The 15,080-nt window shown below is 38.4% G+C and overlaps 1 protein-coding gene across 2 annotated transcripts in view; it reads right to left on the bottom strand.

Moving 5' to 3' along the window:
* Positions 1-15,080, bottom strand: part of LOC144681634 (5-aminolevulinate synthase, non-specific, mitochondrial-like) — a 23,513-nt gene extending 8,433 nt beyond the window's left edge. The window contains exons 1-8 of one of the 2 annotated variants that reach the window (XM_078543408.1): positions 14,939-15,080; positions 8,069-8,283; positions 7,091-7,291; positions 6,561-6,707; positions 6,196-6,418; positions 5,260-5,444; positions 3,469-3,648; positions 1,383-1,547 (exon numbers count right to left, since the gene is read on the bottom strand). In XM_078543408.1, the coding sequence (XP_078399534.1) occupies positions 1,383-1,547; positions 3,469-3,648; positions 5,260-5,444; positions 6,196-6,418; positions 6,561-6,707; positions 7,091-7,291; positions 8,069-8,270 (1,303 nt within the window). In that variant the 5' untranslated portion in view covers positions 8,271-8,283; positions 14,939-15,080. Of the gene's footprint in view, positions 1-1,382; positions 1,548-3,468; positions 3,649-5,259; positions 5,445-6,195; positions 6,419-6,560; positions 6,708-7,090; positions 7,292-8,068; positions 8,284-14,620; positions 14,641-14,938 lie in introns of those variants that run through there. The other variant, XM_078543409.1, reaches the window with a different exon arrangement.

The following is a 15,080-nucleotide window of genomic DNA, read 5'->3' as shown; positions in this document are numbered from 1 at the left end:
GAGATAGATGATCAGCCATGACCTAGTTGAATAGCAGAGCAGGCTCGAGAGGCCAAAGGGCCTACTCCTATTTCTTATGTTCTTATATACCCACTGGATGCCACAATTTTAGAACACAGATCAGTACTTTTCCACCACTGCCCTTGATAAACCCTGGCATAGTTACCTATGGATTGCAACCAGCTGCCAAAGACCACTGCATGAGGAATTGGGGGGCATGCTCTTCCCCGTCACTGACCTTAAGTGAATCCTGGCAAAGCGACTTTTGAATTGCAGTCAGCTGCCAAAGAGCAGCAGTGCATGCATAGGATAAATAAAGCTTCAAGCTGATCTCTTAACATTTATTATTGTAAACCTACTGGTGGATCAGACTATGCGTGGGGAAAATAAGTGCTCGACAGATTGAGTATCTTAGCAACCATATTTTAACTTGAGCTTAAAAAGAATTGATACAAGATTTCAATTTAGAAGGTCCCTGTACCTCAAATAAATTGAAATGTTAGATTATGTCGGTTGGATTTGAAAATTTGAGCCTTGGAACTAAAGATTTTTTAGCAAACCTTTTACTTGGAGTAAAGCATTAAATGTGATTTTCCAGTTTCTGTTTTGGGAGGATTATTTTTGTCTACCTTCCCTCGTTGCTTTTTATTATCATAAAATTGCAACACCCTGTATGGCTGTTTTTGAAAGTGTGTTCAAAGCTGCTATGCAGTGAAGCTATGAGTGAGTAACTGCGGAGTTAGTATCCCCATCCCCTTGAGATTTGTGACAATACAGTAAGAACAGTTTTAAGCATTGGATCTAGTACAAGACCATCTTTCTATACTTGAGTGAACTAAGTTTTTAAGCTTGCATACTGGGATACTGTACTGAAATAGATTTTAAACACTACCATAGGTTACTCAAATATCAAAAAACTCAATTTTAACTAAAAATATCAAAAGTTGGAATTCTGTTTTGTTCTTCCTTTAACCAATGCTCACTAAATGCAATTTTAATTATGACCTTCAATTTTACTTGTCCTCCACCACCACCCCACCCCCTCACACGCGCACACAAACCTTTCCTCCCCAAAGTTTAAAATATTTTGTTGCAACGTTTCCTTCCTATCTTATGAAGGCAACCCCAAACTAGTAACTCATCTGTAACAGTATTGGATTTATAGAAGGTACCGCTTCAGTCTACCACCAGAGATAGATACCAAGAATGAAAAAAACTAAGCCAAAGAATATACAGGCTGATTATAATGGGCACCCACTTTAGAAACAACCTCAATCTTCAAATCAAAATCTTCACTTATAAACTCGTGTTCACATGCACTATTGATTGTTTAATGAAAACAAAAACTAGTCCAAATTTATATACGCAGTTAATATACTTACCCAGTGTTCCAGATATTATATCCATTTTATGCATGACTCCATCTCTATCGCCTATTCCTCCGCCTCTAGAGCCATAAAGGCCAACAGCATGGACTTCATCAACGAAAGTTATTGCACCATATTCATGTGCTACATCACACATTTCCTCCAAAGGACAGACTGCACCTAAGGATAGCATGTTTGAACAGTCAAGAAATTTGTCTAATACAACTGTAACCCTAGCCCAAAATTTCAACCGTGTAATGATCCTATGGACTTCAAAAAGCACATTCTACTCTAGGGGCTGCATGAAGCCATGCATGCCAAATCAGTAAACCAAATTCTGAGGAACAGTTTAAAAAAAATCCTATCAGATCCTAAAACAGGTACCTAATTTATATCCCAGGAAGCACAGGCTTAGTTATTTTAGTGGTCTGTTACCCAATGTTTCTTCACTTCTTTGGAAAACATTTAAAGATGTAAATGTTTGAAAAGGGACATTTAAATATCAAAAGGTACAAATGAGATTAAGGGAACCTTAGGGCTCCCTGATGCAGTCTAGATATTATGATCCTCAATATTTCACAAATGCACTTTTAAAATCTCAAAACAAAAGTGGCATTTAGATTCAACAGTTTCCCACAAGTTCTCAATTATTAACACTCCTGTTCCAACTCGAACTCCCCACATTTTTAGAAACACTCTCCTCTAACCCCATTGTTAAACACTGGCATTCTTCTCCATCCTAGTTCAAGCTAATACTCTTTTTCCACATTCCCTCATTCAAATTAGCACTTGAGTCCCTCCCCGCTACTTCAAGGCCCTATCCCGTCACCTCCCCATCCCAAAATTCCACTCCCAGGTTCATCACCCTTCTATCTGATCTTCACTGAAATCCTTTACTCCCTCCATTCCTCCTTCAATGCCAATCCGCTCGCTAACAGAAGCCCCTCTCCTCCAGCAGTGCTCCACAAGTGGAAGGGTTCCCCACCTTTATACTGTGGACAGAAATTCTCATGAGCACCAAAATTCTGACCTACAGCAAAGTGAGGCAAGGATTCTTTCCACTAACTGCAGCAATGTGAAACAGTACTAAGGAGAGGGGCCTGGTTAGGTTTTTAAAACAGCACATTAAAAAAAAAGTTTAATTTCAAGCTGTAGATGCAGCAAAGTCAAGCTGGAATGCTAACAACTTAACCTAGATGCCATAAAAAGTTAAGTTTTACAAATCTCAATTCATAAACAGATTAATGCAGTTCCATCAGAAATGCATAATTGTAACCAGAATGCCAAATTGTTGGTCTCGGAAAAGCTAGGTAAAGCCCCATTTCTCAACAAAAAAGGAGATCAATCGTTTATCTAGTGGGTTAGCAACAAATCATGTTTCAGCTATGTGTAGAGTTTTTAAAAAGAACTTTACAATTGTCGACATGCTGCACCAACACTGGTTTCATACTGAATCCTTGCAAGCTGAAAAATCAAGTTAGACCTTAAACCAGAGATTTCCAAACTATGGGTCGTGACCCCCAGTAGGGTAATGAGATGAGGTTTTTTTTTGAGTTGTGAGCTCCAAAGCAGCAATGGCTGCTGTGTGGCTTGAACTAAATACCAAAAGCTGCTAGGCCCCTTTAAATCCTTGTTTTTTCCTATGGTGGACAAGGCCTAGACACATCTTAGAAACCTGATTGCTGCTGCTGCAGTTAAAAAGACGGCTATGAAAAGGTAGCTTTCTTAAAAAAAAAAATCCCTACAACCCTGCAGTTTAAACACTTCCCACCATGTACAACCTCTAAAGTCAACTCCCCCCCCCATCCCCTCAGCATCTGAAGACCCGACCACCACCCACCCCGCCCCACTCACTCAACTCTTGTACCTGCCTCTGGGGTCACATGAAGTCCAGGGCATTAAAATAGAGTCACACTGGGGAAAAAGTTTGAAAAGCACTGTCTTAAAAGAATCCACATTACATGCATTGTTAGGAAATACAAATGTTGCCAGACCAGCTTGGCGATTTGGGTTGATTAATTTGCAATTGTAAATTGTTTCGTAACAGCAGTTCCCCATCTTTTAAAACAACTTCAAATTTAAGTCTGCCTGCATTGCATACCATCCATTGAATGGACCGTCTCAAAGGCTACAATCTTTGGAGTAGCTGGGTTTGATTTCTTCAACAGTTGCCGCAGATGATTAACATCATTGTGACGGAATATAAACTTGGGAACTCCACTATTCCGTATTCCTTGAATCATGGAGGCATGGTTTCCAGCATCAGAGTAGATTTCACATCCTAACCATAATGAAAAAAAAAAGGTCATGGTTAACTTTAGCAGATCTCAGCTAAAGGCTGACAATTAAAAACGAATTTTAATATTGTCTCAAAAGTGCACAAATGCAAATTATGTAAGTGGACATCTATAGAACTTCTACCATGTTCATTTCACGAAAGATCCTATGTGATTTTTATTTCATATTGATGAAAATAGAGTCCATTACAAAGCCCAGAAATAGGAAAACCAATTTTCTCCCAGCTTCCTTCCATTCCCACCTCACTTTCCTTCTCTTGCTGGCATATGGTGGAGCCTGTGGAGCCATCCTCCATTACCTTCCCCAGTGGCTAGTCCTCATGTACAAGCCTAGACAGCAAACCATCAGGCCTCAGAAAAGAAAAAGTGATATCACAGCAGAGGCCAATTTCGTTCTCACCTATAACACAGCACTAACTCTGGCCTATTTCCTCTAGCTAAGCTATGACCAGAAAATTTAGCACAGACTTATCTATTCACTGCTTTAACCAGCTTGCCAAGTATTGCCAGAGCCAGAGGAACAACAACGACATAAGCTTAGCTTCTAAATTCCATAAGCAAGTGGATGTCAGTGGGAAAACAATTTACATTATCTTTTGTCCTAAGGGCTTTCACAGAAAAGTAGACAAAAAAAAAAAGGACATCAAGATGCCAAATATTAGAAGGGGTGACATGGGTTTCAAGAAGATTATATTTAAAAAGGAGGGAGCTGAATGAATTCCAGAGGGTTTGGGGTCTAGATGGCACCAATAAAAAGGGGGCAAATGCACAAGGGAAGGAAAGCACACATGTATCACAAGAGAGGTATCACAAGTATAAGGATAGATCTCTGGAGGACTCAAAACAGTGTTGAAAGGAGCAGAATTGGAGAAGCTATTGCTGAACGTAGCCTGGCTAGGATTGGCTCGAGAACAATAGAACCAAGCAAGGAGACAGGGAAGGTGTTCAGAGGAGGATGGTATGTTTGACTAGGTTAAAAACAACAGATGGTTCAATGGAAAGAATGCACCACAGTCATTGTAACAGGGTAGATTGCATGGACTGAGGGGTTGACCATGAGAGATAATATGGAAATTCAGGAGTGGGATTGTAGATAATGAAATATCATAATAGGGAATTCAGTAATATTTGGCAGGTGGAGAAGTGTAACTTATCAGAGCTGTTGACATGGGCGTCAGGTTCAAAACTGTGAAGTTGAACTCCCCAATGGTTGTTAGAGAAAACAGCACATACCTGTGCCACACAAGTCAGGTGGTCACAGGTCTGATTACTCCTATACTGAATGAGCAGGCCTGAGCCAGGATTTGCAGAACACTACAACTGACCTCCAGCATCCCTGGGATAATGAGGGGAAAATTCAACCAGGACCCGCTTTTGATTTATATCTAATGACTCTTGCTGGAAAGAGTGATGAAAATATTGATGCCCTCAACTCACAAAGAATGATACTATAGGGTGCTAGTGCCAGGTGCCTCCGCCCTTTTAAAAATCTGGTGAAAATTAGCACCTTCAGGTGAGGCCTATGGAAAATGCTACCTAAAAATAGACACTTTGACTTATCTACAATAAATGGCAAATTAAACAACAACTCGTACCTGGTAGCATTTTGGCCAATGTAAAGAGGGTAGAATCATTTGCCACAAAACATGATGAGAACAGTAGTGCTGCATCTTTGCCATGGAGATCAGCTAATTCACTCTCTAAATCAACATGATACTTGCTGGTTCCAGAAATATTCCTGGTCCCACCAGCTCCAGCACCATGGCACCGAAGGGTATCCCTAGATACAAAAAAATGAGATGGTAATAATGGTGAATACAGCTGTTTAAAAGAACATTTTAGTTACTACTAAAAAGCGACATTCCCAATTGTGCATTTCATATTTTTTTTAAATTCTTGTTGATGGGATGTGGGCATCACTGGCTAGGCCAGCACTTATAGTCCATCCCTAATTGCCCTTGTTCGGAGGGCATTTAAGAGCCAACCACATTGCTGTGGGTCTGGAGTCACATGTAGGTAAGGGCAGCAGATTTCCTTCCATAAAGGACATTAGTGAACCAGATGAGTTTTTACAACAATTGGCAATGGTTTTGTGGTCAGACTTTTAATTCCAGGTTTTTTTTTTAAAAATCGAATTCAAATTTCATATCTGTCATGGTGGGATTCGAGCCTGGGTCCCCAGAGCATTGCCCTGGGTCTCTGGATAATTAGTCCAGCAACAATACCACTATGCCATCACCTCCATTTGCCCATATAGATCATGGCAGGGATCCACGTCAAACACTAGCTCTTCCTTCTTTGGATACAAACCTGGGTACTAATTTGAGGGAAAAAAAGATAGTCACTTAAAAACCATGTTTCACTTCTAATAGGACTATATCCTAAGCAAAGATGAACACAACAGACACAAGTTCATTGAAAAAAATTCTAAGAGTGAAACCAATAGAGTGTTTAAAATAACAATCAGAAGATGCTCAAGTCTTGAGGCATATTATGACATGTTTCCAAGGTAGTTTAATTCAGAAACTCACATGATTGACCCCACAACTTGTGGGTGGCGACTCATTCCGAGGTAATCATTGCTGCACCAAACAGAAACCTCCTTCTTGACACTGACGGAATTGGAGTAGTCATCTGCCATGGGAAATACATCGGCACGACGATTCACAGTTTTGAAGACACGATAAGTATGATCCTTTTTCTTTTCATCAATCTTCTTTTCAAAAAATCCATCATATTTGAAAGCTGAAACAGCTGCACAAGCACAGAATAAAGTTTTGAAGTTTAGAAATAAATACAAGTAACATGAATATGTCTGTTCGAAATGTAATAAAATTTGTACGGCTTGATGTTACTTATTGCCTACTTGCATGGTTTTGTTTTGTTGTACACTCACATTTTGGCATGTTGTCCTGAATGAGATGAGAAACTGAAGACTTTTGCTTCGTCATACTATTCAGATTCTTCAGCAGGCCAGTGTCTTTTTGTCCATCTGCCTTTTTGATGTTGGCAACAGTTGGGTTGACAGAGGTCACAGCTAATTCTGTAGAAGACAATCAATACTTTAGGTATACAGCCACAGCCCATGCTATTAACAAATGTTATTTAACTATAATGCACAAAAATTAACCCAGTAGCATTTTTGGATGGTAGTTATTTTTAGAATTCAAGCCGCCAGGTTGTATAAGGCACCGTAGTAAGAGACTAACCGCTTATTTATGTCATGCAATTTTGCAGTACAGAAATTGCTGTCACACCTGCCAACAATGATGGAACTTGAATGAAAAGTAATGAAGGCTGTAAAGCACTTTGCTACATCCCAAAGACGCAAATGGTATATAAATTCAAGTTTGCTCTTTGACAACAAGCCTTCGAAATCAAAGTACACCAAACTGAAATTGTGTTTAAAAATCTAGATCATCTTACCTTTTCTCACAGCATGCATCTGTTGCACATCCTCTGAAAGCTCCACACTAGCTTTTCGGACAACAGAGCTCTTACCATGGCTCATCTCACCAGCAAGGAATGGGCATTTGGAAGCTGCAGCCTGTCCAGCACTAGGTACGGGGTGTCCTGGGGGAAGCTGGGAAGCTGGGACACTTGGAGCTGAAGCCAAATTAGCAGTTTCTGTGGTAGATTAAGAAAAGCATGCTTATAGCAAAGTTTGAAACTAAATCAAAAACTATTTAACATATAAATGTTAAACTTTGTAGAAGAAAAAAATCTGGAGATTTAACTTAGAAAATTGTTATATTTTAATGCAATGTCAATATTTTAAACAATGTAAACAAAATGTCAATTATGGTTCACAAATATGATAGTATTTATAGAAAAAGATTTAAAACATTAGTCCAGATTAAGGAATTGCATAATCTTGGGGTTTTCCACTTCCTTTGCCCAAATGAACCCATTTGAAAAAAAATCACCACTTCTTTAAAATTACTGAGCTATGGTAATTCAGTTCATTGTAGTTGTGCCTCTTAGAACCTTTAGTCACAAGGTTTGACCTGGAATCACAGGATGGAGTCACACTGGAGTCCATTATTTTTATACATGCTCATACAGCTGAATTGGGGGGAGTGGTTGCAGTGTGTCAAAAAGGTTAGAGATTACTTCAGCAAGGCAATTAAAATGGATAGCTAAAGGAGCCTTTAACCTCAAGTTATTGAAAGAAGTGCTTAAAATCAATGGATTGCATGATATGTTTTACAGCAATTTCATAATTAATTTTGACAATTTAATCCATCGATAAGCCTCACGAAAGGACATTTTAATAGTCTAAAATCACAAGCAGGAATAATTTTGCTCCTTTTGACTGTATCCTGTCTTATTCCCTTTAAACTTTTTGGATGTACGTAAACACAGTTTAACTTAACTCTACTTAAATCACAAGCAGCTCCTTACTCTCATTCACTGGCGTGGTTTCTTTGGTCTGTTGACAGTGAGCAGCAGAGGTGGTCACAGTGCGCGTTACAGGCTTGGCTCCTGCCTTCATCATCATAATGGGGCAGTGTTGCGCATAATAGATCAGTGACTTGCCAGCCTTCTGAAGAAAAGTCTGGGAGACACGTGAAAGGAATGGGCAACGACGAACAACAGCCTCCATTGTAGTTCTTAACCTATTGGGAAAGAAAATGGTTTTGTATGAAGACTTTTGTTTTCCCTGAACAACACTTAACTCATCATACCGAACAGGAAACACTCACATGATGTCACATTTATGGAAAAGTCATCACACAATTAAAACACTTAAGGCTTTTATTATCAATGTTACACTTCTTCCTGCTTTAGGAAACAAAAGACACATGCACCATGATTTATGGTAATAATTCACACATTTTATCAGGATGTAAACATTACAGGAATGGGGAAACCAAAGGGAAGAAATTAAAGTACAGGAATTATATGTTATGCTTTATATATAAAAAAAAACTAGAGGGCCTGAATCCAGAAACAGTGTCGACTGCTCGTTACAAGGCAATTAAGAAAAAGGTTGGGAGGGGAGTAGAAAAGAGGGAGTCTTACTTTTCAACCTTGAAGGATGAATTAGGGCAAACTTAAAAACGTGATAATAAATGGAATAGAAAAAAATCTTCAGGGCTATTTCAACTACAGGGCAAGGGAATAATCAATACAAATCGGTAAATATATTTGGGATTTAGATTAGCAAACACTTCACACAAAAGGTTAACAATATGTGCAGTCTGAGTAAGACAGACAAGTCATACAAGAGACAGTGAAGGAGCTTGGCTGGGCCAGCAGTGTTTCACCAAATGCAATGTTTCCTTCATCACTAAACAATATGCACTTCCAGCAAGTTATGGCACAAAATGTTTTCATATTGAAGCATACAGGAGAACAATCTAACATCATACACCACTAAGTGTATAAATGTAAAAGAAGTGATTAACTGCCATTAATCCATGTTAAAAAGACCCCCAAAATCAAATTCTCACCCCAAAACCCTTGCAAGATATTAAGTAGCTTCAAACAGATACTGTATTTTCTGAAAAACGAAACACAAAAGTCTTACTGCTGTTTTCCAAAAGATGGGAATAGCTTACATCTATACCAATGCACGTTGATTTTTTAAAGTTAAGTGGTACTCTAGTTCAACAATTTTCTCCTCTAGGATCTTGGTTGGTGTGTTTATAACTCCACATACACACACATCCCATATCCGAGCTGTTTTAACCAAAGGACTGATTTTAAATTCAAGCTACAGATTGCTTAAAAACTGAAGATATTGAAGCAAAACTAATTTATTTCAACATACTGCAGTCTATCTTTAATGTTCAAGGAAATAAAAGTTGTGCTTCCATTCAGATTCTATTTACCAGACGCACCAAGATAAAATAGACAAATACATCAAGAAAATCAGAAGACTGTTCAATCCAGAGAAATACTCATTGCAATATTCACAACCTAAAATAAATGCAAAATCTTAATTTAGTAAAACTGACCAGTTCTCAAAAGTAAACTCACCTGAACGAAGAGTTCCACTGGTAATTCAGATACTGAATAAACCCACACCTCAAAAAGTTCATCTTTATTGTACGCTCACAAACACAGGAGAAAACATATAGCTTCAAGCTCAATACCATCTGAAATGGCCACAGTCCAGAGCCTCGAAATAATACTCCGGAATTGGACAGCTGCTTCTGACATACTTATCTCTTCATGCACTGAGGCAACGGGGCAGAGGGGTTTCACAAAGACTTCTATTATGTCCAAAGAGGTAGACTGCCAGAAATATCTAATCAGTCTCCAAAACTCAGGCTAAGAACATTTACTGGCATATTACACAATTTAAATACATTGGGGAAACAAGGTTAACAACTACAGGTTTTCAAAAATGAAATAAGACAACAGGTTTAATCCGACACCACAAGATCTCCCAATGCCAGTTGTGCAGCCTGGCAAATTCCCCACAGAAAATGGGATAAAAAGCATCGAGTTCCCCTTGCACCTCTTAGCAACTAGTTCAAAGATTAATTAAAAAGGCAGTTATGGGAGCAGACAGCCCACCTGCTACCAGCAACTAAGCCACATTAGGAGGTAGAAAGAAAACAAAAGGATGGCAACTGAGAAATTTGATATCCTTACAAGAACTGCATGACAAAAATAAATGCAGTTTCTCAATAAATCATAAAGAGGTCAGTTATATCAAAACACAGGTCAGTGTAACCTCATTGTATTCAATTTCAGTAATGGCAACTCGACAGTGTGGATGAGCTGAAGTATCTAATGTTGAACAGGTATAGGTCGATTAATGCTTTAGGCCTTCCTGCTAACACTCACTGTGGATGGAAAATGCAGTTGTTCTCAATCTGTGCAATGCATAATCTATTAAATCCACCATGTTTCAAATTGGTTTAACACTTTTAACAATTTCTTTCTAAAAGGAGTGCCACTTAGGACAAGCAATGGTTAGGTCAGAACTGCCAAAATCAGTTAAAAAAAGCCATTTGAAAATTTTACGGAATAGTGGAGTTTAGAGCATTAAATTAAGAGGACTTGGTTTGTCCTGCTTGAGCATAGAAGATTGTGGGATGATCTCATTGGGGCGTTTAAAAATATTAAAGGATTTGATAGAGTAGATATGAGGAAACTGTTTCCTGTGGTGGGGGAAGAAATCAAGAATAAAGGGAGAGAATCTTAAAATTGGAGCTAGCCCATTTAGGTGCAAAATCAGAAGCACTATTTTCATACATCGTGGCAAAAATCTGGATCTTTTCCTCCCTCTTTCCTTCCCCACGAGTTACAATTTTCCCTTGCCCTTCAACTTGAGAATGTAATAATGTACTCATTTCTGGGAAATGCAAGTTGTTGAGTGTGGCAAGGTCAAATGGGAAATTTGGGCCCTTGGTGAACAATAAGACAAAACAGTCTACTGTAATCAGTTTGATTTGAGGATGGAGAAAGAACAGGCGAATTAGGGAGAAGGAAATTAAAGTCAAATGAGATACAGGGGGGGAAAAGAGAAAGAGAGGGAGAGAAGACAAAGGGAAAGCATTTAAAAAAAAATCAATATTTAAATACCTCTCAACACAATTAACTTTGGAGTCTCACTCCTGCAGTTTCAACTGTTTTCTTTTTGGGCACCCAAGGTGAAGTGGCATGGCAGAAAAATATATCTACTCATTTAAAATAAAGTTCTTATATCACAAGATGCCAGCCCCAATTATCTGCAATGAGTTTTATTTCCATTTATGACAAATTCAGTAATTTTCTTGAAACTGACAGAGGGCTCCCTTTTTTGAGAAGCTAATGGTGAAGTGGTGCAAATAGTCCAGGATTTTGTGGCGATTCACAATTTGCAGGGTATCACTCCCTCACCACAAACTGATTAATTTTATTTTTGAAGTATTAGAAACCACTAATAAAATGACCAGGAAAAGTATAACTCATCGTAAAACAGTCTACTACTGAGTGATGTGAATAATGGCCTAACAGCAGTGTTGTAAAGTTATTTTAAAACATTGCAAGTTTAAACGCTCAGTTAAAATAAAATATGACATTGCACTTACCCACTTTGCAATAATGTTTGGTATGAAAAACATGGTGTACACACAAATTATATAATTCCAGGGAGTATCCAGGAATTCCAACTATTGTCAAGAGTTTTAAAAAAAAAGAAAAATGCAAGAAAAAGGAGTGGGAGGTGGAGGAGGAAAGTGATATTTTAAGAAACTTTTATAACCCCATTGCACCAACAGCTTGAGACCAACAGGAACTTTATGACAAGGAAATGAAGTAGCACTAATTATAATCAGACTAACAATTATTGCAGGAGAAAGAGCTATGTACATCTCAATCAAACAGGAGCTTAGCTCATTCGTTTATCAGAGGACCTTGCACAGCCAGACCACAATCCCTTCCTGCTACACTGCAACCTTTTAATTTCCAGCTACACTGATTTACAGCAAATGAGCAAGTCAAATCCTATTCTATTAGTGACATTCCAAGATTTTTACAGGAAGTTGCGAGATAAAATCCTACAAGATCTTCCAATTCACTCTCCTCCCACCCCAACCTAAATTTGGTGCTTAATTTCCTATTGAAAAGTAAATCAGAGTGAACACGCAATTTCACCAAGTTTCATTTAAGCAGTGAAATGTTGGTATGCTTTGGAAGTTATTTTTAAAAACATACATGCTGTTAAGTGAGATAACATAAGGCATGGACTTTATTATGGTTAGGAGTTTGAGAACAAGCAGCTCTTTGAGCCTGATCTCAAAGCTTGCCAATATAATACTGCAAAACACTGTTTGATGTAGCCAACTTGGTTGTCCTTTAGTGAGTTAGTCTGTAAAAGGACAAAAAGTGCACTCATCTGGCTTCCCTTGTACTGCTTAGCACTGTGAATCATGGTATAAAATAGAATACATCAAGCTGCAGGGAATATTGCATTTATCCAAATCACAAATATACCATCACCACGTATTTTGAAAAGTAATAGGTTTCTCAAAGGAACTCCCTATTCTAACTGAACATAGAATCCCTCCCTGTAATGAACCCGTTTCAATATACAGCAGACAGACAGACAGAAAGAACAGCCAAAATCAAAATCTGATGCATCAATTTCCTCATAGAACTCCTTCCTGTAATGAATCCGTTTCAATATACAGCAGACAGACAGAAAGAACAGCCAAAATCAAAATCTGATGCATGAATTTCCTTATAGAACTCCTAGGGTCCAGGAAACCCTCTTAGGAAACCCATGATTTTAAGAGGATATATTCTAATGGAAGAACTAATGTCACCACTTTTTAAATATGTCTGCCAATTAATGCAGGGTTGTGTCAGTTTTAAACTACAAGATCAGTAGTTGCAATTTCCAAGGTCAAAACAAGTTTTCTAGATACTGTTTGCCAAATCTTATTACTGCAAAATTCAACAAAAGCTCATTCTCCAAGAGAAACATGAAAAAGTTATCTACAAAGCAAGATGTACCTAAAGCTCAATTGGGTCAGCTACATCTCAAAATATCCCTCAAGTTTAAAATGTTAACAGGAGCAAAAACAAGCTGTGTTTTGTAGCCCATGTGTTTACAAGACTGCAGTAAACTTAAGAAAGGAGTTGTTCTCAGGAACCTGATACCTGAAAGGCTTCCAATAAGCTATATCCTACTATTGTTTAGACTACATTCAGACAGCTTGCCTTTCAGAAAGTTTATCAATTGACCATTCTTCTCAGTCACATTACACATAGACTCTAACATGCATACACTGCTCAGATGTTTAATATGTGAGCCTTCAACATTACATCAAGCAGGTTTTTTTTTTTAAACAAAGTATTAGAAATATATACTCCCAGCAGGATTTATGAAATAAACATTTTGCCAGACATCTGGCAAATATGAAGGAGGAAATAGCAACTTGTCTCTATTTAGATATATTGTGCAATTACATCCAAGTTGGAATATGCACAGAACATAAGCTTCAGAGTTTCCACCTGAAGTATCTTTTCAGTGCTGTTTCAAAAGAAAAGCGTATGACTATAATCAAATTTACAAACGTACAGATAATTAAGCTTTTTTCAATACTTTATTTTTCATGTAGCCTGTAGATCTGCCCGAGTTACATCACAGGCTTTATTACATTAGATTGACAATACTTATGATGCAGCATGATGAGTAAGTCCATTACTCATGGCTCTCCGTAAATTTAATCAGTGGCAATTGGTCAGAGGAATTTAAAATGGTGTTACAAAAGAGAAAACACTGACATTAATAAGTGTTATTACTTATTAATAATAAGTATCTGATCAATGTTAATCCATTTAACAAGAATTTGAGACAGTGGACAGGTGAAAATATTGCCACATTTTTAAGACTTAAAAACAGCTTGAAAGCGATAAGACAACATTTCACAACTGAGTGAATGTCCCACAAGCAGCAATAAACCTTAAAACTAAGAAATATGACCTAAGTGTTCCCTCAATCACAAACACACACTCAGCATTTTGGCAAACATCATTATCGCACTTGACAAAACACGGAACAAAGGTTGGCAAATATTTTTCCATTGAAGATTTATAACATAAAGCAGACAGTTTCTGAGGAGAATGGATAGCCAAGCAACTACAGAAGAGATCGAAAAGTGTCAGGAAACATCAGGTCAGGCACTTTCTGAGGAGAATGGAACCAAGCTAAGTAATCAGCCTGAAATATTTTCACTAATTCTTGCTCTCTCTACACATGCTGTCTGACCAGCTGAGTGTCGCCAGCACTTTTTCCTGATCGCTACCGCATTGGGCTTAGAAACTATGCGTTTTATTCTTTAAAAACAGCTTTTATATCTGCAGTATCATTCTCTTGTTATAGAAGAGATCAAATATCATGATTCCTATGTAAACATGGGTATATTTCCTCATGTGTGAAGGGGAAGGAAAAAAATGAATAAGCTGCTCATCAATTTATGACAATTTAGTTCAGGAATGTTTCAAGCTTACACAGAGGAACACTGACACTGACAGGCTTGTCTCGCATAATTTCCAGTATTCCCATGTGGTCTGAACCTACAATCAAACACTGACTGAAGCCTCAAACAGAGTGAGAGTTAGCAAGCGGCTGGGCCAGTATTTTAAAGGCTCTTCCCGTTGCAAAAGGGAAACCTCGCGCTCTCCTTGTTACAGGAAAGCAGCCTCTGGGCCGGCAGGCTCACCACAGCTGATGTCACCGAGCAACCGGGCCCAAGCCCAGCCGCCCCTCAAAGTGAGGAATGAGAAATAGTATTAACAATAATAACAAACTGGGGACTGTCGCCTTACCCGGTATTAATGCTGCTGGTAACTGGGTCCCTTGTGGCTGGGCTGGGCTGGGCTGGGCTGGACTGGACTGGACTGGACTACGCTGTAAAGGACAAAATCCAAACCGCTGCCTCTGTTGTCCTGCACTGAGGACGAACTGGAC

The sequence above is a fragment of the Cetorhinus maximus genome, chromosome 6 (assembly GCF_964194155.1).
Source record: "Cetorhinus maximus chromosome 6, sCetMax3.hap1.1, whole genome shotgun sequence".
NCBI classification, from domain to species: Eukaryota; Metazoa; Chordata; class Chondrichthyes; order Lamniformes; family Cetorhinidae; genus Cetorhinus; species Cetorhinus maximus.
This window is presented reverse-complemented; position numbering and strand designations above follow the sequence as displayed.